Source organism: Pongo abelii, chromosome 18, assembly GCF_028885655.2.
Source record: "Pongo abelii isolate AG06213 chromosome 18, NHGRI_mPonAbe1-v2.0_pri, whole genome shotgun sequence".
Lineage (NCBI taxonomy): Eukaryota > Metazoa > Chordata > Mammalia > Primates > Hominidae > Pongo > Pongo abelii.
The window spans coordinates 68,170,728-68,196,915 of NC_072003.2; the positions used below are offsets into that span (position 1 = coordinate 68,170,728).

The window sequence follows — 26,188 nt, forward strand, 5'->3', positions numbered from 1 at the left end:
ACAATGTGTTTGTTAAATAAAATGCTAAACTCTATTAAGCTGCCCTATACCTTAATCTTTTCATTTGACAGCATAAATCAAAAATCAGGCTGAGTGCAATGGCTCATGCATGTAATCTCAGCACTTTAGGAGGCCGAGGCAAGCGGATTGCTTGAGGTCAGAAGTTCAAGACCAGTCTGGCCAATGTGGTGAAACTCTGTCTCTACTAAAAATACAAAAATTAGCTGAGTGTGGTGGCAGATGCCTGTAATCCCAGCTACTCAGGAGGCTGAGGCAGGAGAATCACTTGAACCCGGGAGGCAGAGGTTGCAGTGAGCCGAGATCGTGCCACTGCACTCCAGCCTGGGTGACAGAGCGAGACTCCATCTCAAAAAAAAGGAAAAGAAAGAAAAAAGGTCTTTCCCTGTTGGCACATAGAGAGCATACTCCTTCTTATTTTTAGAGCTGCATAGTATTCCACTAGATGGATGTGCTGTAGTATATTTCACTGGTCCTCCTGTGTAAGTAAACACTGAGTTTCCCTTGCAATAGGCTCATCTAGGTCTCCTCACCCTTAACTTTTTTTTTTTTTTAATTTAACTTAGGGTCTCGCTATCTTGCCCAGGCTGCTTTCGAACTCCTGGGCTCAAGTGACCCTCCCAAAGTACTGGGATTATAGGCGTGAGCTACCATGCCCAGCCACCCTTATTAACTCTTATAGGTGAGAGGATGTTGAGCATGTCCCAGCTATTTGCACATCTGGGTTAAGGAGTTTCTCTCCTTGCAGGAAAGAACGTCACTGAAGGAAAGGAATCCATTGAAGATCTTCCCATCCAAACGTATCTTACGAAGACACAAGAGAGATTGGGTGGTTGCTCCAATATCTGTCCCTGAAAATGGCAAGGGTCCCTTCCCCCAAAGACTGAATCAGGTATGACTGTGCCTTCTCCTGGGGAGTGCTGGTGGCCCCAGGGACCCCCATCCAAAGGCCTACATGAGATTTCTTGCTACTGAATGTGGGGGCCGAGACAGAAAAACCTCTCCTGTGTGAGCAGATCCTCCTATGGCAGTGCCCCTCTTCACAGAGGACTCTGTCACAGTCACGGGATATTTGTTACTTTGTCAGCTGCCATTTTCTTTTCCCTCCAGCTCAAGTCTAATAAAGATAGAGACACCAAGATTTTCTACAGCATCACGGGGCCAGGGGCAGACAGCCCCCCTGAGGGTGTCTTCGCTGTAGAGAAGGAGACAGGCTGGTTGTTGTTGAATAAGCCACTGGACCGGGAGGAGATTGCCAAGTATGAGGCAAGTAGTGTCTACTGTAAATGTCCCCTCAGAAGTGGGGTCCTAGGCCTGGTGAGGTGGGTGGCACCAGGCTGACCCCAGAGCTGTGTACCCCACAGCTCTTTGGCCACGCTGTGTCAGAGAATGGTGCCTCAGTGGAGGACCCCATGAACATCTCCATCATCGTGACCGACCAGAATGATCACAAGCCCAAGTTTACCCAGGACACCTTCCGAGGGAGTGTCTTAGAGGGAGTCCTACCAGGTAAGAGGACTGGGAAGGGGACTGCTATGGGGCTGGGCCCACACCCTTAAATGCTAAAAGATCCCACCATACCTGATTTCCTTGGGTGTGTATCAGATTACTTGGGATCTTCTTAAAAATCCAGATTGCCCCCCTTCCATCCCAAGGTTCCTGAATAAGAATGATCCTAGAGCAAAGCTCTGGAATCTGTATATTTGAAATTTTCCCTAAAGCTTCAGATGGTCAACCAAGCTTGGGAATCACTAGCTTTGGAGCTTCAGAGACCTAGATTTGAATCTTGGAAAAGCCCTCTTTACTGGCTGTGATCCTGGGCATATTCTTGACCTCTGAGCCTCATTTCTCACATCTAAAAATGGGAATAATATCAACCTTGAAGAGTGGTGAAGATGAGAAACACCATGTGCAGACTGTTACGTAATACAGAGCGCCTAACGCGAGGCTCTTGAGTGCATGGCAGCCGCAGGGAATGCAGCAAAGACTGGAGGTGTTAGAACATGGCTGATGGAGGCCGGGCGCGGTGGCTCACGCCTGGAACCCTAGAACTTTGGGAGGCCTAGGCAGGCACATCACTTGATATCAGGAGTTTAAGACCAGCTGGGCCAACATGGTGAAATCCTATCTCTACTAAAAATATTTAAAAATTAGCCGGGTGTGGTGGCGGGCACCTGTAATCTCAGCTACTCAGGAGGCTGAGGCAGGAGAATCACTTGAACCCAGGAGGCAGAAGTTGCAGTGAGTCGAGATCACACCATTGCACTCCAGCCTGGGTGATAGAGTGAGACTTCATCTCAAAAAAAAAAAAAAGAAAGAAAGAAGAAAAAGAGTTCCAGAAGTAGACAGGGCTGGAGTTGGAACTGGGAGGAAAAGGTACTCATCCCTTCTCTCCAGGTACTTCTGTGATGCAGGTGACAGCCACAGATGAGGATGATGCCATCTATACCTACAATGGGGTGATTGCTTACTCCATCCATAGCCAAGAACCCAAGGACCCACACGACCTCATGTTCACCATTCACCGGAGCACAGGCACCATCAGTGTCATCTCCAGTGGCCTGGACCGGGAAGTGAGTGGCCCTTAGGGAAAGTACTGCCTACCCAGACTTACCCAGGCTGGGGCCTGACTCTGAGAGCAGAAGCTCCTATCCCTGCCCACAAAGCCCAAGGCAGAACAGTGAGGACCCACGTCAGCTGGGATGGCCGCTGCTGGGTTCACATGCGATGACCCTGGTTCCTTGGGCCCATGGCCTGCTGCCAGCCAATCTCATTAAATCTCCTCCAGGGCTGGGAGGCAGCTGTAAAATGCCTACTTTTGGTGTTTTCTGTAGATTTTCTCATTTCCTCTCAGAGTGGCTCACTTAGTGTGCACATTACCCAAATTGGTCCCTTATGTGCCACAAAGCAGAATTAGCTCCATGGATACTGGATTTGCTGCCTGTTTCCTAATTGATACCTTTATCCAAATCCTCACTCAAAACTCTTATTCTGAGGCCAGGCACGGTGGCTCACGCCTGTAATCTCAGCACTTTGGAAGGCCAAGGCGGGCGGATCACTTGAGGTCAAGAGTTCAAGACCAGCCTGGCCAACATGGGGAAACCCTGTCTCTACTAAAAATACAAAAATTAGCTGGGCGTGGTGGCAGGCACCTGTAATCCCAGCTACTTGGGAGGCTGAGGCAGGAGAATCACTTGAACCTGGGAGGTGGAGGTTACAGTGAGCCAAGATCACGCCACTACACTGCAACCTGGGCGACAGGGCAAGATCCTCTCTCAAAAACAAAAGCAAAACTCATTCTGGAGCAGTTAAGGGTCAGGGGGCGATGCCAAGGCTTCCCTAGGACAGGCCCAGGAGAACTATTTGGATCACTGGTTCCATCTCCAACAGCATCCTCTGCTTCTGTTCTCCTGGCAGTGGGTGAGGGGTGGCCAAGGAGTCAGCATTATGATAGGGAGAGATCCTCTTCTCCATCCACACACCCCTGAGCCAGTGCTTCCTGGAGGTCAGGGGAGGGACCCTTCAGATTGAACCCACAATGGGCTTCCCCTCTCCTCTCTTTCGCCCCAGAAAGTCGCTGAGTACACACTGACTATCCAGGCCACAGACATGGATGGGGACGGCTCCACCACCACGGCAGTGGCAGTAGTGGAGATCCTTGATGCCAATGACAATGCTCCCGTGTTTGACCCCCAGAAGGTAATGCCCCTTCCTCACTCAGTCCCTCACAGATAACGAAGGACCAAAGTTTGCCTTTCTCAGGAAACTGGAACCAGTCTATATTGCTTCAAATGCCAGTCTCAGCACTATGGCTGTGTGACCTTAGGAAAACTACCTAACCTGTCTGTGCCCCATTCCCTAATCTGTGAAAAGGAGATAATGATAATACCTGCTGCACTGTTCTGAGTTTCAAATGAAGTCATCTATGTACATTTCCTAACACGATGCCTGAAAAGAAGTGCTGGATATGAAAATCTTTGATTTGAAAACATATTTTCCTTGTCCCTACACCTGCCCATCTTTTCCCAGTGAAAACATTGATTTGAAAACATATTTTCCTCGTACCTACACCTGCCCATCTTTTCCAGTGAATGCTTGCGGACCTCCAAGGCAGAGGACTCAGTGCCAATCAGGGTGCCAATTACATCCTCCCGCTTCCATCTTTAGACAGCTCTGAACGTTAGTTAGGTCTGAATACAAGTTTGTAATGAGGCCAGGCACGGTGGCTCATGCCTATAATCCCAGCGCTTTGGGAGGCCAAGCCAGGCAGAACACTTTTGAGGCCAGGAGTTCAAGACCAAGCTGGCCAATATGGCAAAACCCCGTCTCTACTAAAAATACAAAAATTAACCAGGTGCAGTAGCACACACCTGTAGTCCCAACTACTTGGGAAGCTGAGACATGAGGATCGCTTGAGCTTGGGAGGTGGAGGTTGCAGTGAGCCAAGATCACCCACTGCACTCCAGCCTGAGCGGCAGACTGAGACTGTCTAAAAAAAAATAAAAAAATTGTTCTGAGCAACTGATTTTCCAGTCTTTGTCACATGTCCCAGAATCTCCAAAAACTTCCTGTTCAGTGCCCCAGCCCATTCAGGCATCTACCTTTTCTTGCCACCTTCCTTATTCCTTTCTGATCTCAGCTGGATAGGTAGCTACACGTGGCAGGGGCTTGGGCATGCAAACTTTGAGATTTCTGGAACATCAGGCCCCTGCGTGTAGGGAAAGCAGGCACAGGATTGGTGTGGTCTGTGCCAGCAGCTGTGAGGCTGCTGCTGGGGACATCCTGCCGCTGTGTATACTCTGAAACCCCGCAAAGTGGGTGGGTGGTCCAGGAAAGGGTAAAGGCATGGGGATCCCCTGAGGTTGGATGGTGGCTTCTCAGCCTCTGGAGTAGGACAGTCATCCTCTGCTCTGATAGTGCTGTGCTTCTCACACTGACAGTATGAGGCCCGTGTGCCTGAGAATGCAGTGGGCCATGAAGTGCAGAGGCTGACGGTCACTGATCTGGACGCCCCCAACTCACCAGCGTGGCGTGCCACCTACCTCATCGTGGGCGGTGACGACGGGGACCATTTTACCATCACCACCCACCCTGAGAGCAATCAGGGCATCCTGACAACCAGGAAGGTGAGTCAGTCCGGGCCTCAGACAATGGCTATACCCGGGGCAGTCAGGTCTGCAGCCTTCAGGATGAGGAGCCACTGTCTACCGTGGGGTAGTCCAGGAATCGTGCCAGCCCAGTGGCTCCCAACACTGTTCTACCACTCTTGTGTTGGGGAGTCCCTTTGTTCAAACTAAATCTTACCCAGGAGCCCACTTCATAAATAGGTAAGAGTTACAGCCAGGCGTGGTGGCTCATGCCTATAATCCCAGCACTTTGGGAGGCCGAGGCGGGCGGATCACAAGGTTGGGAGATCGAGACCATCCTGGCTAATATGGTGAAACCCTGTCTACTAAAAATACAAAAAAATTAGCCGGGCGTGTGGCGGGTGCCTGTAGTCCCAGCTATTTGGGAGGCTGAGGCAGGAGAATGGCGTGAACCCGGGAGGTGGAGCTTGCAGTGAGCCGAGATCGCACCACTGGACTCCAGCCTGGGCGACAGAGCAAGACTCTGTCTCCAAAAAAAAAAAAAAAAAAAGAAGAAAAAGAAAAAGAAAAAATCCAGCCTGGACAACACAGAGAAATCCTGTCTACACTAAAAGTATAAAAAATTAGCTGGGGCCGGGCACGATTGCTCATGCCTGTAATCCCAGCACTTTGGGAGGCCAAGGCAGACAGATCACCTGAGGTTGGGGTTGGGAGTTCGAGACCAGCCTGGCTATCATGGTGAAACCCATCTCTACTAAAAATACAAAAATTAGCTGGGCGTGGTGGCACGCGCCTGTAGTCCCAGCTACTCGAGAGGCTGAGGCACGAGAATCGCTTGATCCTGGGAGGCCAAGGTTACAGTGAGCTGAGTTTGCGTCACTGTACTCCAGCCTGGATGACAGAGACTCTGTCTCAAAAAAAAAAAAAAACTGCTGGGTGCAGTGGCACACACCTGTAGTCCCAGCTACCCAGGAGGCTGAAGTGGGAAGATGGCTTGAGCCCAAGAAGGTCGAGGCTGCAGTGAGCCATAATTAAGCCACTGCACTGCAGCCTGGGTGACAGAGCAAGATCCTGTCTCAAATAATGGTCTCAAGCAATCCAGCAGCCTTGGCCTCCCAAAGTGATGGGATTAGAGGCATGAGCCACAATGCTAGGCCCCCCGATTTTCTCAAACATCACCACTACTCCACTGGGAACCATTGTTCTAGGGCTTATTAATACAGTTACCTTTAGGATGGTCTGAGAGGCCCCATTAGATGTGCACTCAGGAAGGGGCAGCATTGTTGCTAGTGGGGGCCTCAAGCCCCTCAGTATGGGCTCTTCTCCCATCTCAACTGTACTGCACGGGGCCTCCTCTCAAAATGGTGGTCCAGGTCCTTTGTCCTCTTCTCTCCTAGGGTTTGGATTTTGAGGCCAAAAACCAGCACACCCTGTACGTTGAAGTGACCAATGAGGCCCCTTTTGTGCTGAAGCTCCCAACCTCCACAGCCACCGTAGTGGTCCACGTGGAGGATGTGAATGAGGCACCCATGTTTGTCCCACCCTCCAAAGTCGTTGAGGTCCAGGAGGGCATCCCCACTGGGGAGACTGTGTGTGTCTACACTGCAAAAGACCCTGACAAGGAGAATCAAAAGATCAGGTACTCAGGAGCTGGGCTCAGTGAGCAGCGTGTGCTGGTACAGTTGGTGGGTGGGTGATTATGGCCAAAGTTTGTTCTGATTACCATAGAGATTGTTAAATAGCAATATCCCTCCTGCATAGGTCCTCTTCTTCCTACCCTCTTTGAGGCTGAAGACTGAATAGGGGTTTGGGGGCAGGTATTTCTCAGTCTGTCATGTATCCCTCCTGAGACTCCTGCACCTGCTGCTTTAGGCCCCCGTTTATGGGTGAGGTGCATTTTCCATATGATCCTGCTTAGGGGCCCAGAGGCCATCTGCCAGTTGGTATGAGGAGGCCCTGAATGACGACATCAGCATTGTAAATATTCTGGATGTGACTCATCTCAACTTTTCCTCTCCAGCTACCGCATCCTGAGAGACCCAGCAGGGTGGCTAGCCATCGACCCAGACAGTGGTCAGGTCACAGCTGTGGGCACCCTTGACCGTGAGGATGAGCAGTTTGTGAGGAACAACATCTATGAAGTCATGGTCTTGGCCATGGACAATGGTGAGAGCATCTTCCCAGCCCTCCTACAAGGGCCACTTTTGGTTCTCAGGTCACATGACACAGCACAGCATGTTTCCTCCACAGGTAGGAACATGTGTCGAGGAGGGCTATTTGCAAACCAATCCAGACGATCAAAGGGGTCTTTCAGAGGTGTCTTTTAAAGATTGGTCCTAGGCCGGATGCAGTGGCTCATGCCTGTAATCCCAGCACTTTGGGAGGCCAAGGCAGGTGGATCACCTGAGGTCAGGAGTTCGAGACCAGCCTGGCCAACATGGTGAAACCCCGTCTCTACTAAAGATACAAAAAATTAGCCGGCCGTGGTGGTGCGCACCTGTAGTCCCAGCTACTCCAGAGGCAGAGGCAGAAGAATCGCTTGAACCTGGGAGGTGGAGGCTGCAGTGAGCCGAGATCATGCCACTGCACTCCACCCTGGGCGACAGAGCGAGACTATCTCAAAAAGCAACAACAACAAAAGACTGATCCTAGGGACTGGCCATGATTCCAATTTCCTTAAAACCCAAGAGTTGGGAGGGAGCCAGGTGTGGTGACTCAGGCCTGTAATCCTAGCACTTTGAGAGGCCTAGGCAGGAGGATCACTTGAGCCCAGGAGTTCAAGCCTGGCCTGAGAAACATACAGAGACCTTGTCTCTACAAAAAATGAAAAATTAAAAAATAAGAGTTAGGGCCAGGCGTGGTGACTCAAGCCTGTAATCCCAGCACTGTGGGAGGCCAAGGCAGGTGGATCACCTGAGGTCAGGAGTTCTAGACCAGCCTGGCCAACATGGCGAAACACTGTCTCTACTAAAAATATAAAAAATTAGCTGAGTGTGCCGCTTCCCAGTTCCCGCATCAGTGGCCTGCGCAGGGCCCTTGGGGCGAATCGTGGCACGCCTCGGGGCGACCACCCTCCCTCATGGGGAGGGATAAGGGGGTGAGCAGCGAGGGCTGGGGCAAATGCGCCTGCGCCCAGGCGGTCTTTTCACGTGTCGCCAGGGTCAGACCGCAGGTCTCTCCTTGCGGCGCTACACAAGAGCAGAGTACGAGTCTGAGGCAGAGGGGGTCATGGCAGCACAAGCATTTAGAAAGTTTCTTCCACTCTTTGACCGTGTATTGGTTGAAAGGAGTGCTGCTGAAACTGTAACCAAAGGAGGCATTATGCTTCCAGAAAAATCTCAAGGAAAAGTATTGCAGCAACAGTAGTCGCTGTTGGATCAGATTCTAAAGGAAAGGGTGGAGAGATTCAACCAGTTAGCATGAAAGTTGGAGATAAAGTTCTTCTCCCAGAATATGGAGGCACCAAAGTAGTTCTGGGTAACAAGGATTATCTCCTATTTGGAGATGGTGACATTCTTGGAAAGTACGTAGACTGAAATAAGTCATTATTGAAATGGCATCAACGTGAAGCTGCCCATTCCACTGAAGTTCTGAAATCTTTCATCATGTAAATAATTTCCATATTTCTCTCTTATAATAAACTAATGATAACTAATGACCAAAAAAAATTAGCTGGGTGTGGTGGCACACGCCTGTAGTCCCAGCTACTCAGGAGGCTGAGGCACGAGAATCACCTGACCCAGGAGGCGGACGTTGCAGTGAGCCGAAATTGTGCCACTGCACTCCAGCCTGGGCAACAGACTCTCCAATAAGTAAATAAAACATCAGCATTAGGAGAGTCCCTTCAGCCTTAGCTTTTGGTTCACTGGGTCCTGAATTGGCCTGTCAGTTTTCCCTTGTGATTGATTGCTAGGGGCTGACTGGAAAGTGCCATGACGGATTAGTGATACCACGCCATGACAGATGGGGGGTTATGACGTAGTTGTCACCTCTGGTTGACATGTAATGAACCAGGACCTGCAGGCAGGTGAGAGGTTGCAGCAGGGCTGTGAAGGGAGGCTTCCCTGAAGCTGATCCACAAACACTGGAGTAACCCTGAAGTAGCCGGTAGGTTTCGCTTTGTGGTTATAGTGGCTGTCTGGATGAAGTGGCTGCAACTATGCCATGATAGTTAGTAATGTCTGCTGTGGACCAAAATGAGAATGATGGCCCAGTTGGCATGTATGTGCCATGTACTGGAAGCAAGGGCATGGAAGGTCTTGAGAGGTGAGAGCTGGCCGGTAAACAGGAGCCCCCTTGAGGCTGACTGGGTGGGTCACAGGGAGCTCATCATATGTGTCATTATAAACAGGAAGCCCTCCCACCACTGGCACGGGAACCCTTCTGCTAACACTGATTGATGTCAACGACCATGGCCCAGTCCCTGAGCCCCGTCAGATCACCATCTGCAACCAAAGCCCTGCGGCCCAGGTGCTGAACATCACGGACAAGGACCTGTCTCCCCATACCTCCCCTTTCCAGGCCCAGCTCACAGATGACTCAGACATCTACTGGACGGCACAGGTCAATGAGAAAGGTACCTGAGTGAGTGGTGGTAGCAGATGGGGTGCCAGCCCCACTGGTGGGCATCTGCCCCACACCAGGATTCTGCACACGTTCCTATCCTAGCATCTCGTGGGCCGTGGGGGCAACAATCTCCTCTAGAACCTCAATCAGATGCTATTTATTGACCTGGTGGAGGTCTTTGGAATTCCACAAGACCCCTAAAAGACCATTCTAGCCCATCCACCTTCCTGTGTAGATGGAAAAACTGAGGCCTCGAGGAATCGAACCTATGTAGAGCACGTGAAGTGGACCTGGCACAGAGCATGCTCAGTGAGTGTTGGCTACGATCACTGTGCTGGGTCCTGACTCTCGCTACGTGACATGGGCCAAGTCACTCCCTCCCTCTCAAGGCCTCAGTTTTTCCATCTACACAGGAAGGCGGTTGGGCTAGAATGGTCTTTTAGGGGTCCTGTGGAATTCCAAAGACCTCCACCAGGATAATAAATAGCATCTGATTGAGGTTCTGGAGGAGGCCGTTGCCCCCGTAGCCCACAAGATGCCCACCACACCCGGCTGCGTTATGGCTTTAAAAATAATGTCACGGCCACACGCGGTGGCTCACACCTGTGATCCCAGCACTTTGGGAGCCTGAGGCGGGCGGGTCACCAGGTCAGAAGTTGGAGACCAGCCTGGCCAATATGGTGAAACCCCGTCTCTACTAAAAATACAAAAATTAGCCAGGCGTGGTGGCGTGTGGCCGTAGTCCCAGTTACTCGGGAGGCTGAGGCAGAAGAATCGCTTGAACCCGGGAGGCGGAGGTTGCAGTGAGCCGAGATTGTGCCACTGCACTCCAGCCTGGACGACAGAGTGAGACTGTCTCAAATAAAATAAAATTAAAATGTCACTAGGGTTTTTGTTTTTGTTTGAGACGGAGTCTCACTCTGTCTCCCAGACTGGAGTGCAGTGGCACAATCTCAGCTCACTGCAACCTCTGCTTACCGGGTTCAAGCAATTATCCCTGCCTGAGTAGCTGAGATTACAGGTACCTGTCACCATGCCCATCTAATTTTTGTATTTTTTAGTAGAGGCATGGTTTTGCCATGTTGGCCAGGCTGGTCTTGAACTCCTGACTTCAGGTGATCCTCCCGCCTTGGCCTTCCAAAGTGCTGAGATTACAAGCATGAGCCACCACACCTGGCCTATCAGAATTTTAATCTAGGCAGTCTCACTCACCATGGTATGGAAAATAAAAAGCATAAGCATTATGGCCAAAACCCAGTGTTATTAATACCTGTAACAGTATTGATCATTATTGATAACCTGGTTCTTGGCTTTAATTTCATTTTTCTGTTTGCCTTTGTTCTGTTGTCAGGGAAATTAATCTAGACTCTACCCCATGTGACCTCAGGCTAGTTACCTAACTCCCTAAGCCTCAATTTCTGCGTTTGTAAAATGAGGATAACAGCAGTTCCCACCTCTTAAAGCAATGGTGAGGATCAGGGTAGGGCCTGGCACTTAGTAAGTGCCCATTTAGCCGGGCAAGGTAGCTCATGCCTGTAATCCCAGAACTTTAGGAGGCTGAGGTGGGCGGATCACGAGGTCAAGAGGTCGAGACTGTCCTGGCCAACATGGTGAAACCCTGTCTCTACTAAAAATATAAAAAATAATTAGCCAGGCGTAGTGGCACATGCCTGTAATCCCAGCTACTCAGGAGGCTGAGGCAGGAAAATCACTTGAACCTGGGAGGTGGAAGTTGCAGTAAGCCAAGATTGCGCCACTGCACTCCAGCCTGGGTGACAGAGCGAGACTCTGTCTCAAAAAAATAAAAAAAAATAAAAAAAAAAAAAGAAAGAAAAAGTGCCCGTTTAGTCACCACTGCCATCGTCATCAACAACTGAGAAATCAGCCTTATAGGATGGCAGAGATGTTTTAGTGACATATACCCCAAGACTGGAGAGCTGTCTCTGCCTCCTGGCACTAAATGGGGACAGAGTGGATTCTGCCTTCTGGCCCTTTGACTTAGAGGAGCCCAGTGACAGTGCAGAGCATTTTAACAGAAAAAACTTGAAATCTGTGCTGAGATAGGCTGACAACCCGGGGAGGGGGTGGGGGTAGAAACTTGGGGGTTGTTTTTGATTGCTCCAGTGATTGGGGGCACTACGGGCATTTAGTGGTAGAAACCTGCAATGCTGTGGCAAATCCTGCAAGATGAAAAAACTTCCACACAGGCTAACAGCTCCCTTCTTGAGAAAGTTGAGTCTAAACCAAAGGCCTTTCTTTAAAGAGGCCACTGATATTATGTTCGTCACCCGCACACATAGCCACTTCTCCACTCTGGAATTGCCACGCAGTCTCCCCCGAGTGGTGCCCAGTGTGCAGGCTGGGCTGAGCCTGGCTTCTGCTCTGTGGTTAGCCTGCCACCCCCTGGGCCTTGGAAGGCCAGTTAGCCCAATACCTGCTGCAGCCTCATTTCTGACATTCCTGCGTTTGTGTGATCACTAATGCTGTGATGATAACACAGGTTGGCATCTGATCTGATCTGCTCAACATTAGCACTTACATAACCAAGTCATGTGTGTTTATTTTTATTAATAATTGAATGCGGCCCGGCGTTGTGGCTCAGGCCTGTAATCCCAGAACTTTGGGAGGCCGAGGTGGGCAGATCACCTGAGGTCAGGAGCTTGAGACCAGCCTGGCACAAAATCCACCTCTGCTAAAAATACAAAAACTAGCTGGGTGTAGTGGCGCAAACCTGTAGTCCCAGCTACTCCAGAGGCTGAGGCAGGAGAATCGCTTGAGCCCATGAGGCAGAGGTTGCAGCGAGCTGAGATCGCGCCACTGTACTCCAGCCTGAGTGACAGAGCAAGACTCTGTCTAAAAAAAAAACTGAAGGCCGGGCACCGTGGCTCACGCCTGTAATCCCAGCACTCTGGGAGGCCGAGGAAGGTGGATCACGGGGTCAGGAGTTTGAAACCAGCCTGGCCAAGATGGTGAAAGCCTGTCTCTACTAAAAATACAAAAATTAGCCAGGCACGGTGGCGGATGCCTGTAATCTCAGCTACTCAGGAGGCTGAGGCAGGAGAATAGCTTGAAGCGGGAGGCGGAGGTTGCAGTGAGCCGAGACCACGCCACTGCACTCTAGTCTGGGTGACAGAGCAAGACTTAGTCTCAAAAAAATTGAATGCTCAGTTGGAAATATGGGTGTTTCATATAAGATTGGGCTAGCTATCAGCTGCTCTGCTTATGGAGTAGCCATTCTTTATTCCTTTACTTTCTTTTTTTTTTTTTTTTTGAGACAGTCCTGCTCTGTCGCCAGGCTGGAGTGCAGTGGCATGATCTCGGCTCACTGCAACCTCCACCTCCCAGATTCAAGCGATTCTCCTGCCTCAGCCTCCCAAGTAGCTGGGATTACAGGCACGTGCCATCACGCCTGGCTAATTTTTGTATTTTTAGTAGAGACGGGTTTTCACCATGTTGGCCAGGATGGTCTCGATCTTATCTCTTGACCTCGTGATCTGCCCGCCTCGGCCTCTCAAAGTGCTGGGATTGCAGGCATAAGCCACTGCGCCCAGCCCTCCTAAAGTTGCTTTTACTTTAAAAAAAAAAAAAAGGGTTAGCTATCTTTTGGGAAGAATATTCTTTTTGAAGCAAAAAAACAGTGTAGCAGCCAATGATGCAAAAAAGTTATTGGTCCTGCATGACATGGCTTTTAAAACTTCACGTTATAAAAATGCTGTGATTATTGATTTTTTTAAAAGTAAAATGACAAATTAATTTTCCTATCCCAATCCTTTTCATTATGGTGAATTTTGCTTTAGCCAAAGATCAGCTTTTACTGCTATTTTCCAAAGTGTGCTTGTGGAGTATTTCTCTGCATTGCCCACATGTGGAAGCCATATTCTCAAACTTTCTTCGTGGTGTACTCAGATCCGCGCACTGATGGTTCCCACAACTAATCAATGATCTGTTCACTCCAGGTGACACAGTGGTCTTGTCCCTGAAGAAGTTCCTGAAGCAGGACACATATGACGTGCACCTTTCTCTGTCTGACCATGGCAACAAGGAGCAGCTGACGGTGATCAGGGCCACCGTGTGCGACTGCCACGGCCGTGTCGAGACCTGCCCTCCACGCTGGAAGGGAGGTTTCATCCTCCCTGTGCTGGGGGCTGTCCTGGCTCTGCTGTGTGAGTACCAGGCCCCCACCCCCTCCCTAATGATGGGGGAGTTGAAAGACTGGATTCTACCTTGAACTTTAACTCCTGGAACTAAGAGGCCACCAACGTTGCCCATTCATTCCTTAAACATTTTTTTAAAGACAGGGTCTCACTCCATCGCCCAGGCTGGAATGCAGTGGCATGATCTCGGCTCATTGCAACTTCTGCCTCCCAGGCTCAAATGATCTTCCCAGCTCAGCCTCCCAAGTTCCTGGGACTACAGATGTGGGCTACCACGCCCAGCTCATTTTTTGTATTTTTTGTAAATATGGGGCCTCACTATGTTGCCCAGGCTGGTCTTGAATTCCTGGGCTCAAGCAGTCCACCTACCTTGGCCTCCCAAAATGCTGGGATTACAGGTGTGAGCCACTGCGCCCAGTCCACTCCTTAAACTCCTAATTCTAGGAGCATCAGTCAATCAGTAGGTCTTTCTGGGGCTTGTGGAATGTACCAGGCTTTGGGGATACAGTGGTGAGCAAACAGACTCGGCCCTGCCATCAGGTTATCTGTAGGGGCCCGCACAGTGGTTCTGAAAGGGTGGTTTCCAACAGCATTAGCATCACCAGGAATTTGCTATTATTAGAAAGGCAAATTCTCAGGCCCTGCTCCAGACTTACTGATTCAGAAATTTAGGAATAGAACCCAGTAATCTGCATGTTAACAAGCTCCCAAGGCATTCTGATACATGCTAGAGTCTGCAAATTACTGGTCTAGTGGGAGGAAATGTTTAGTTAAAAACAAATTTCTTGGCTCTAAAGATAGAACCTATCACAGTTGTTTTTTCCACATTTTGACTTGGTATTAACATAGACAACACACATCGTCAGTCAGAGATCAATCACATGAATACAACAAGAACATGCTCTTTGCTGGGCGCAGTGGCTCACACTTGTAATCCCAACACTTTGGGAGGCCAAGGTGGGTGGATCACTTGAGGTCAGGAGTTTGAGACCACCCTGGCCAATGTGGTGAAATCCTGTCTCTACTAAAAATACAAAATTAGCCAGGCATGGTGGCGCATGCCTGTAATCCCAGTTACTTGGGAGGCTGAGGCAGGAGAATCACTTGAATCCAGGAGATGGAGGTTGCAGTGAGCCGAGATCACACCATTGCACTTCAGCCTGGGCAACAGGGTGAGACTCTGCCTTTAGAAAAACAAAACAAAAAAGAAAGTAGGAAATTAGGTCAGAGCAGTGACAGGCACAGGGTATCATCGTGTCAGGCCTCATAGGTTATTGTGAAGACTCTGGGTAGAACTGAAAGTTATCAGAAGGTTTTGAGCAGAGGGGTGATGTGATTTGACTTAAGTTTTGCAAGATTCCTGCTGAGCAGACTATATGGGGGCGAAGGTGGAGGCAGGGAGACCATCTAGGAGGCTGTTGCCATAATCCAGGGGTAAAAAGGTGATGGGAGGCTCAGGCCAGGATGGCAGCATTGAGGTGGTCAGAGGTGGTCATGTTTCAAGGTAGAGTCCCTTCAGATTGATGTGTGGAATTAGGGTAAGAGCCATGGATGATCACAAGGCTTTTGGCTTAAGGAGGAACATGGCATTTCCATTTGCCGGTTTGGAAAGGACCATGGGAAGAGACTTGCCAGGCCGGTCCAAGTGGAGGTGTCAGTAGGCAGCTAGACCTGGGTTCAGAGAAGTCCACTTGGCGTCTTGCCTTCCCCTAGACTCGGGAGAGGAGAGGTTACTGTCTAGCCCACATGTATGTTCATCTTCAGAACCCGTGGACTCCCAAGGAAGGTTGGGTCTGTTTTGGCTGGCCAAGGACAGACAGCAGTTCCATCACCAGGCAAAAAAGTAATGATCCTGAGCAGTGGTGTATGCTCTTAAATCGAACTGCCATAGAGAGATGGCTAGAGGGTCCCCTCTTAATACAGGGTTAACTGTGTGTAGGCATGACAGAGAAGGCAGCCAGGAACCAGTTGGCCAGTTCCCCCCATGTCCAAATAGCCTGCCAGCCTTTCAGACCACATCACTGAAGCCAGGCCCTTTTAAAATTCCAACACTGGGGCTGGACGCAGTGGCTCATGCCTGTAATCCCAGCACTTTGGGAGCTGAGGCAGGCAGATCACCTGAGGTCGGGAGTTAGAGACCAGCTTGGCCAACATGGTGAAACCCTGTCTCTGCTAAAAATACAAAAATTTGAGATCACGCCACTGCATTCCAGCCTGGGTGACAGAGCGAGACTCTGTTTCAAAAATAAATAAATAAAATAATAAAAATAAAATACGAAAATTAGCCAGGCATGGTGGTGTAATCTCAGCTACTCAGGAGGTTGAGGCGGGAGAGTCACTTGAACCTGGAAGGCAGAGGTTGCAGTGAGCCAAGATCCTGACACTGCACTGCAGCCTGGGCAACAGAGTGAGACTCCCTCTCAAAAAAAAAAAAAAAAATTCCTGCCAGGCACAATGGCTCACACCTGTAATCCCAGCACTTTGGGAGGCCAAGGCAGTTGGATCACTTGAGGTTGGGAGTTCGAGACCAGCCTGGCCAACATGGTGAAACCCTGTCTCTACTAAAAATACAAAAATTAGCCAGGCATGGTGGCAGGCGCCTGTAATCCCAACTATTGGGGAGGCTGAGGCAGGAGAATGGCTTGAACCTGGGAGGTGGAGGTTGCAGTGAGCTGAGATTGCGCCAGTGTACTCTAGCCTGGGCGACAAGAGTGAGACTCTGTCTCAAAAAAAAAAAAAAAAAATTCCAACACTGCATTTCACATAAGTTTAGATTACTGTACCCTATGAAAGTTGCATTATCTTGTTCTTAAAGTCTGTGGCTAATTAGGGGACATCTGGTGACTAAAAGAGAGTCTCATTGAAAGACAACATCTGCTGGGAGGTTCCCATCCCGACATCCCGACAAAAGATTTTCTTAAGGATCAGTACCACCAATCTGGTTAGACTGACAGCATTATGGGTGGGGAGAAGGAAGTCAGAATCTTCTAGGAGAAGGTGTTATAAGCTGAGAGCTAACATGTGGGAGCCATGTGTATGCATAGAGTCTGCCAGGTGAGGAAGGAGCCTGTATGAAAGTTCTTAAGGGGAAGCTGCTGGGAGTATTCAAGGAACACAGAGGAGGCCAATGTGCCTAGACCTTAGTGGGTAGGGGGACTTGGAGGCATAGGCTGGGACCAAATCCTGCCAGCCTTGATAAGGAGTTGAAGTTTTCCTAGGTGCAATTGAAGCCATTGTAGCATGTTAAGCTCTGGCTACTGAGTGAGGACATCTGCAGTTAGAGGGGCTCTGAGGGCCTGGGGGTCTTGGCCTGCTGTGTGGTTACAGAGGGAACACTCACACTCCCCAACCCTTGCAGTCCTCCTGCTGGTGTTGCTTTTGTTGGTGAGAAAGAAGCGGAAGGTCAAGGAGCCCCTCCTACTCCCAGAAGATGACACCCGTGACAACGTCTTCTACTACGGCGAAGAGGGGGGTGGTGAAGAGGACCAGGTGGGGCACTGGGGGCTCTGGGATGGGGAGTTGGATGCCCCCAAGGCCACTGGCAGGGCTGTTGGGTCAACCAACTGACCAAGTTAGCTGTGTTGACCAGGCCCTGGCATGAAGCATGCATCTTCCTTTTCTTCTGTCCTCCAGCACTCCTCTGGTCCATTGCTGTAGTCTCTTTGGCCCTAGCCAAGTTAACCTCGAGCCTATGTTTAATTTGCTAGGACAAGGGAGGATGGAAACGAGGGTTTTCCAAAATCTGTGACATCATCTGTCTTGTAAGACCTCCCCATGAGCCAGAGTATCCAAAGGGTAGGGGGTGTGGGGTGAGATGTAAGTGGCAGGGGAGGGGGGGACAGGAATCCTCAGTCACCTGCTCTCTTGCATTTCCCCACAGGACTATGACATCACCCAGCTCCACCGAGGTCTGGAGGCCAGGCCCGAGGTGGTTCTCCGCAATGACGTGGCACCAACCTTCATCCCAACACCCATGTACCGTCCTCGGCCGGCCAACCCAGATGAAATCGGCAACTTTATAATCGAGGTGAGGCATGGCAGGCCGGTCCAGGGCTACCCTTTATTCAAGCCCAGCACCAGCCACACAGGAGAACAAGCATGGGCCTGGAGTCTTGGGTCTGGGTTCAAATTCTGACTCCATCACCAACCAGCTTGTGACCTCTGGCTTATTTGAGTCACTTCTGGGGTTTGTTTCTTCCTCCATAGAACTCACTTGCAGAGTGGTTAAAAATGATTAGGAGGGGCCGGGCGCAGTGCCTCATGCCTGTAATCCCAGCACTTTGGGAGGCTGAGACGGGTGGATCATGAGGTCAGGAGTTTAAGACCAGCCTGGCTAACATGGTGAAACCCCATCTCTACTAAAAATACAAAAATTAGCCAGGCATGGTGGCGGGCACCTGTAGTCCCAGCTACTCGGGAGGCTGAGGCACAAGAATCGCTTGAACCAAGGAGGCAGAGGTTGCAGTGAGCCGACATCATGCCACTGCACTCCAGCCTGGGCGACAGAGCGAGACTCCTTCTCAACAACAACAACAAAAAATGATTAGGAGGCTGGGCGCAGTGGCTCACGCCTGTAATCTCAGAACTTTCAGAGGCCAAGGCGGGCAGATCACTTGAGGTCAGGAGTTTGAGATCAACCTAGCCAACATGTTGGAGGTGGAGGTTGCAGTGAGCCACGATCGCACCTGGGTGCAACTTACAGCTGTAGTGAACGCCGAGAATGAAGTACTCAGACAATTCTAGCTGAGCAGGGTGGGGAGCAGTTCCTTTGAGAGAGTGTGGCTCTAAGATCTGTCTGCCAGGTATTTATTGAGAGAGCGTGTTTAAACTACAATTTAGACAAACAAGAGACATCCACCAGGTGGCTCTTGGCGGTCGGGTATGAGGCACATATGGCCTTGTAAAAAACACTCAAACCACATTTTTAGGAGGCTGTGTTCAGCGCTTCTTATCACACATACTACTCCCTGTCCTGTTTTCAAGGTCCAGGAGATCTAGTCTCGTGTACAAACAACATGCACACAGCACCTCAATATTTTTCCATGCCTCGACCTCAAATGCCTCTTACATAGGCTTGAATGTCTTGTTGTGCGCCCCCCACACCTGGGCAACAAAGGGAGACTCCATCTCAAAAAAAAAAAAAAAAGGGCTGGGCACAGTGGCTCATGCCTGTAATCCCACCAGCACTTTAGGAGGCTGAGGTGGGCAGATCACAAGGTCAAGAGATTGAGACTATCCTGGCCAACATGGTGAAACCCTGTGTCTACTAAAAATACAAAAAATTAGCTGGGCATGGTGGCGGGCTCCTGTAGTCCCAGCTACTCAGGAGGCTGAGGCAGGTGAATCGCTTGAACTCGGGAAGTGGAGGTTGCAGTGAGCCGAGATCGCGCCACTGCACTCCAGCCTGGGCAACAAAGGGAGACTCCATCTTAAAAAAAAAAAATTAGGAATGATGTATTCATTTATTCAACACATACAGCAGTTGAATACTCTGGAGCCAGACTAACTGGGTTTGGATTACAGGTCCCAGGTGATTGCACTTGGGGGGCAAAGTTTGGAGCCTCTGCTGTAGAAGACTTCAAGGACTGAATGAGCAGGCAGCTAGGACAGTGCCAGCACAGTGGTTCCTGACCCTGCCTGCATATTGGAATCACCTGGGCACCTTCAGAAACCACTGATGCCTCAGCTCATCCCCAAAGATTGTGATATAATTGAACTGGGTATGGCCTGGGCTTCAGAATTTATAAAAGATTCTCCAGATAATTTAAGTTTGGGAACTACTGACCTAGCATGTAGCGTTTATTAGGTAATGATAGCTATTGTTGCGAGGTGCTATTCTAATAACTGCTTTACTGGTATTTACTCATTTACTTATTCATCTGTTCCTTTAAAACTGTACGAAGGAGGCACATGTCCTCAGTACGTCCCGAGGCTGTGTCACAGGCATGCATCCTTTAAAAAAGGAAGAAAAAAAGTATTGTCATTTTACAGACAAGGAAACAGGCATAGAGCGGTTAAGGGACTCGCTCAAGGCCACAAAGCTAGTGTGTGGTGTGAGTTCTGGCCTGAGCTGTCTGATTTCAGTTCTTGCCCTTACCCCCTGGCCTGTGTTGCACTGAGCACTTGCTGTCTGCTGGTCCCTGAGTGAATGAATTCTGCATGAATAACGCATTCTTTCATTTCAACCTCGGAAACCTTAGGGGAAGGGAGAGAGGGGCTCACAGAGGAGGAAATGGAGGCTTGCGGCTGGCAAGCGGCAGGGCCCGCCGCCCCTAACCACCTGTTCTCTGTTGCCGCAGAACCTGAAGGCGGCTAACACGGACCCCACAGCCCCGCCCTACGACTCCCTCTTGGTGTTCGACTATGAGGGCAGTGGCTCCGACGCCGCGTCCCTGAGCTCCCTCACCTCCTCCGCCTCTGACCAAGACCAAGATTACGATTATCTGAACGAGTGGGGCAGCCGCTTCAAGAAGCTGGCAGACATGTACGGTGGCGGGGAGGATGACTAGGGCCGCCTGCCTGCAGGGCTAGGGACCAAACGTCAGGCCACAGAGCATCTCCAGGGGGTCTCAGTTCCCCCTTCAGCTGAGGACTTTGGAGCTTGTCAGGAAGCGGCCGTAGCAACTTGGCGGAGACAGGCTATGAGTCTGACGTTAGAGCGGTTGGTTCCTTAGCCTTTCAGGATGGAGAAATGTGGGCAGTTTGACTTCAGCACTGAAAACCTCTCCACCTGGGCCAGGGTTGCCTCAGAGGCCAAGTTTCCAGAAGCCTCTTACCTGCCGTAAAATGCTCAGCCCTGTGTCCTGGGCCTGGGCCTGCTGTGACCGACCCACAATGGACTTTCTCTCTGGAATGGAACCTTCTTAGGCCTCCGGGTGCAACTTAATTTTTTTTTTTAATGCTATTTTCAAAACATTAGAGGAAGTTCAAAAGCGCAGCCCGGAGCTGCTGGGCCCACTGGCCGTCCTGCATTTCTGGTTTCCAGACCCCAAGCCTCCCATTCAGATGGATCTCTGCGTTTTTATACTGAGTGTGTCTAGGTTGCCCCTTATTTTTTATTTTCCCTGTTGCATTGCTGTAGATGAAGGGTGAGGACAATCGTGTAGATGTACTAGAACTTTTTTATTAAAGAAACTTTTCCCAGAGGTGCCTGGGGAGTGAACTGTTTTTTAAATAGAAGCTTTATTGGCATCTAACTCACATACCATACCATTCACTTGTTTAACGTTTACAATTCAATGGTTTTTAGAATTTTCAGAGTTCTGCAAAAAGAGTGGGCTCTCTTTACCCTGCTGGCTTCACCCAAGCTTCCTCTCAATGGCAGGGGATACTCAGGGTCAGCTTCCATGCCTAAGTGGGCTCAGGGAGGGGAGACTTGCCCTCCTGTTTGCAAAGTCAGTTGCTCCATGAGAGAGAACTGTTAACCTCTTACCCCAAGGCTGAGCCCCTCCACAGCCCCAGCAAGGTCTCTTCTGGAACAGCGGCTGCCCTCCCTGCAGGGCAGTGCATGACGACTTCCTCTTCTATGCTGGAGGGGTCCCTGTTGAAAGGCAGGGGTTGGGGAACAGCCAGCTCTGCTACTTGCTAGCACATCTTTTTTTTTCTTTTTTGAGACGGAGTCTCACTCTGTCACCCAGGCTGGAGTGCAGTGGCGTGATCTTGGCTCACTGCAAGCTCTGCCTCCCGGGTTCACGCCATTCTCCTGCCTCAGCCTCCCGAGTAGCTGGGACTACAGGTGCCCACCACTACGCCCGGCTAATTTTTTTTTGACTGTGTGTGTGTGTTTTTAGTAGAGATGGGGTTTCACTCTGTTAGCCAGGATGGTCTCGATCTCTTGACCTCGTGATCCGCTTGCCTTGGCCTCCCAAAGTGCTGGGATTACAGGCGTGAGCCACCGCGCCCAGCGCTGGCACATCATTTAACCTCTAGTTGCCTCAGATTTTACATTTACAAAATGGGGAGTTTTTGTGGAGATTAAGTGAATTAATATCTGGCACATGGTCCACGCAATTTTTTAGTTGGTAACAGCTACCATTTATTCAGTACTTTTTAAGGCCAGACAGGACTTCAATTATTTCCTCTAAATCCTCACAATCACCCTCTGAGGGGACTTTCTCCTTTAAAGAATGGCCACATTGTATTTGTTTTTTTAAATGACATCTGGTCATCATTGAAATCAAGCAAAACAAAATTAGAGAACCTACCCAAGATGTCAGTGAAATTGGAACATTCCTGACAATACCAGGGCACAAATGCAGGAATCGGGAATAGGCAGCAGCGATAGAACGATTTTGTTTGTGCTCTTGTTAACGTGAAGTTCAGTCATCTTTGCAGTTAGCCAAAAGAATCTGAAGTGAAGCTGAGGAAATTGCTGATGTTGAAATAAACATTTCCTTCCATGAGGATGACTAATTCTGTAAAGCGCCTCTGCTCAAAGCACAGACCCTGACCCGGAGTTATCGGTGCTACCTGCTGAATCGGAACCTCTAGGCAGGACCCTGCTGTGGGTTGACAAGCCCTCCATGGGATGCTCATGCACACTCAGGTTTGCTGCCAAGACTGAAGGATGAGGCTAAGGAGCCTGAAGCCTCAGACCCTGGATGGGGAAACCAAAAGGAAATGAAGTTGGGGTTGGGCACCATGGCTCACGCCTGTAATTCCAACACTTTAAGAGGCTGAGGTGGGTGGATCACTTGAGGTCAGGGGTTCGAGACCAGCCTGGCCTGATCCACCCACCTCGGCCTCCCAAAGTGCGGAGTTATAGGTGTGAGCCACTGTGCCCAGCCTACACACACATTTTTGTACTAAAAATACAAAAATTAGCTGGGTGTGGTGGCATGCGCCTATAATCCCAGCTACTCGGGAAACTGAGGCATGAGAATCACATGAATCCGGGAGGTGGAGGTTGCAGTGAGCCGAGATCACGCCACTGCAATCCAGCCTAGGCGACAGAGTGAGACCCTATCTCAACAACAAAAGGGGATGAAGTCGGATGAGAAAGCTTACCTGTCCCTGGTCCATGGCACCCTCAGGACAAAGCCGCCTCCTGCCTCTCCCACTGAGCTGGGGCCTCAGATTCCCCTCTGCCAGGGCTGTCTTTGCTGACAGGGAGTGTGGGAGGATTGGGTGTCTCTGCTAGCAAACACCTGCTGCCCATTATCTTCAACTCCCTTCAGAGAAGCCTGGATAAATCAGAAACTCTATCTTCAGCGGAGGCTAATCATGAAACCAAGCAGCCCCTGTTCAGGCTGGCCTTCTTACCCTGAGATATTTGGAGGAAAAACAGCCTTTCCCAGCCTCAACTGGCCTCGGTGGATGGACGTAGAGTCCCCCGGCAATGGAACCAGTCACCAGTCCCCGAGTGGTTTGGAAAGAATCAGAGCCTGGGCTCTGTGATGGGGACAATGTTAAGTCACTCTCTCGCTCTGGGTCTGCTTCTCATCTGCAAACGGAAGCTTAGGACTCTGATCCTTAGGGCTTGTAATAAGTAAAAATATTTGCATTGGTAAGACACCAGCGCTCACCACGCAGAGTGGACACTAACCAGAAACAACTGATGTGCTGGCCATGATGAGGACCATTGGTCCTTCGAATTTTGTGTTTCAACACTTTGGTGTGCCTCCTTCCAGGATCTGTTTCCCCTATGCATTACACACACTTTTTTTTTTTTTTTTTGAGACAGTGTCTCACTCTGCCCCAGGCTGGAGTGCAGTGGCACGATCTCAGCTCACTGCAACCTCCGCCTCCCGAGTTCAAGTGATTCTCCTGTCTCAGCCTCCCGAGTAGCTGGGATTACAGGCGCCTGCCACTATGCCCAGCTATTCTTTTGTATTTTATTTAAAAAATATTTTTGGGCTGAGCGCGGTGGCTCACGCCTGCAATCCCAGCACTTTGGGAGGCCGAGGCGGGCAGATTATGAGGTCAGGAGTTCGAGACCAGCCTGGCCAAGATGGTGAAACCTCGTCTCTACTAAAAATACAAAAATTAGCCGAGTGTGGTGGCCTACGCCTATAGTCCCCGCTACTTGGGAGGCTGAGGCAGGAGAGTCGCTTGAACCCAGGAGGCGGAGGTTGCAGTGAGCCAAGATTGTGCCATTGCACTCCAGCCTGGGCGACAAGAGCAAAACTCCATCTAAAAAATATATATATCTATAGATATATCTATAGATATGTATATTTGGTAGAGACGGGGTTTCACCATGTTGGCCAGGCTGGTCTCGAACTTCTGACCTCAACGAGTGATCTGCCTACCTCGGCCTCCCAAAGTGCTGGGATTATAGGTGTGAGCCACTGTGCCCAGCCTACACACACACTTTGCATTATAGCTTTTCATAACATGGCATATTGACTTACTGTCCCCAACACATCCAGTTTGGATGTGTTATTTAATGTCACCACAATCCACAGATATTAGTCATTCTAATTTTTTGCCCTTAACAATGTCAAACAACCTACAGCGTCCACTTGTGCAGATGCTTCAAAGCCAGTCCTCCATTCTACGGCAGGGTCGGGGGCAGGAGAATGGGGATCGTGGTCCTGGTTGAGATCAGGGTTTCCTTGAATGTGGCGTTCACTCTTGGATGACTGGCCCTTGAAAGCACCCCTGGCACTCATTCTATTAAGTGATCTTTTCTCCCAGACTTTTAAAAGGCAAAGTCCCAGAATCCAAGTCCAACAGAAAAGAAAAGTGGAGCTTTGACCAGGTGCGGTGGCTCACGCCTGTAATCCCAGCTCTCTGGGAGGCCAAGGCAGGAGGATCCTGAGGTCAGGAGTTTGAGACCAGCCTGGCCAACATAGTGAAACCCCATCTCTACTAAAAATACAAAAATTAGCCAGGTGTGGTGGGGCATGCCTGTTATCCCAGCTACTCGGGAGGCTGAGGCAGAAGAATCGCTTGAGCCCAGGAAGCAGAGGTTTCAGTGAGCCGAGATCATGCCATTGCACTCTAGCCTGGGCAACAGAGCATGACTCCATCTCAAAAAAAAAAAAAAAAAAAAGTGGAGGTTTACTGGAAGAAGGGGTCAGGGGTACCCAGAGAGCCTTCTCTCTAGCCTCATCCTCCCAGCTTGTATTCTTATGAACCCCCAAATCCAGAGCATTTTGAAAATTGCCCCAATCCATCCCTGACATTTTACAGATGGAAAAAGAGGCTCAAAAGACGGCACTCCCTATGGCCCCTCCAGTGGGGACAGAGATGGGCCAGCGCCCAGGCCTCACTTCATACCATGACTTTTCCCTTATCACTGACCCAACGATCTTTTTTTCTTCCCAAAGGGACTAAAGGGGCTACAGATAGGTCCTGTCCCCACAGTGTGCTTTCCCACTCCCTAGAGAGGCCTGAGGAGGGTGGCATGCTCTCATTCCTAGACAGTTGGTGAGGAGCTGAGGCCCCGAATTCCCGGCCCCCCAATTCTAGGCATGGACCTCCCTCACTTCCGGGCCCACAAAGGGACTCGGAGAAGACCTAGCCTGGGGACTGCTGGGGGGTGGCCACTCAGGAAAGGGCCCTGAGGCGATGGGCCTGCCATTGAAAGTGTGGGAGCAATCACCCTGGGAAGCCCCTTTTACAGCCCACACCCCATGTGTCCAGTTCCAGGCTCGCTGGAGAGCTCCAGGGAACAACTCCCTCCAGGCTAAAGGCAGAACCCACCTTCTGGCCTCCCGTTAAAACAATCCACCCAGGAGAGTACAAGTTCAAATCCTGGCACTTCTAGGCATGAGGCCTTGGACAAACCACATAACCTCTCTATCTCCATTTTCTCATCTAAAATGGGGGGGTAGGCTGGGCATGGTGGCTCACACCTGTAATCTTAGCACTTTGGGAGGCCGAGGCAGGTGGATCACCTGAGGTCAGGAGTTTGAGATCAGCCTGGCCAACATGGCAAAACCCCATCTCTACTAAAAATTAAAAAATTAGCTGGGCATGGTGGTGCATGCCTGTAATCCCAGCTACTTGGGAGGCTGAGGCAGGAGTATCGCTTGAACCCGGGAGGCAGAGGTTGCAGTGAGCCGAGATCATGCCACTGCACTCCAGCCTAGGCAACAGAGCAAGCCTCTGTCTCAAATAATAATAATCATAAATTAATAAATAATAAAATGGGCGAGTAAAAGTTAATATCTGCAAGGGCTTGGAAGGGTGCCTGGCGCACAGGCTACTGCCTGTTGTCACTACTGTTGTGGTAGTGTAGGGACTCGCAAGGCCTGCTAGTGCTCCCTGGGTGGAAACTGCACTTCTCAGCAGGAGGAATTCCCTGAGATTCCCAGCCTGCAGGGAGTGCCAGTGTCGGGTATGATTTCCCTGAAGGCTCTTCCCCCACGCCCAGCAGAGGGCACCATTCACTCAAGCCACCGCCACAGCCCATAG

General features: G+C 50.2%; 1 protein-coding gene and 1 pseudogene across 1 annotated transcript in view; both read left to right on the plus strand.

Annotated features, from left to right (window-relative positions):
* The window catches only part of CDH3 (cadherin 3), a 54,085-nt gene extending 33,115 nt beyond the window's left edge, over positions 1 to 20,970 (plus strand). The window contains exons 4-16 of the mRNA XM_002826574.6: positions 767 to 910; positions 1,129 to 1,284; positions 1,383 to 1,527; positions 2,416 to 2,591; positions 3,589 to 3,717; positions 4,959 to 5,144; positions 6,503 to 6,744; positions 7,126 to 7,271; positions 9,457 to 9,681; positions 13,628 to 13,834; positions 17,184 to 17,314; positions 17,706 to 17,852; positions 20,125 to 20,970. Coding sequence (XP_002826620.3) covers positions 767 to 910; positions 1,129 to 1,284; positions 1,383 to 1,527; positions 2,416 to 2,591; positions 3,589 to 3,717; positions 4,959 to 5,144; positions 6,503 to 6,744; positions 7,126 to 7,271; positions 9,457 to 9,681; positions 13,628 to 13,834; positions 17,184 to 17,314; positions 17,706 to 17,852; positions 20,125 to 20,334 — 2,244 coding nt within the window. The 3' untranslated portion in view covers positions 20,335 to 20,970. The remainder of the gene's footprint in view (positions 1 to 766; positions 911 to 1,128; positions 1,285 to 1,382; positions 1,528 to 2,415; positions 2,592 to 3,588; positions 3,718 to 4,958; positions 5,145 to 6,502; positions 6,745 to 7,125; positions 7,272 to 9,456; positions 9,682 to 13,627; positions 13,835 to 17,183; positions 17,315 to 17,705; positions 17,853 to 20,124) is intronic.
* LOC129050833 (10 kDa heat shock protein, mitochondrial-like) lies at positions 7,279 to 9,448 on the plus strand (annotated as a pseudogene).
* Positions 20,971 to 26,188: the final 5,218 nt, after the last annotated feature.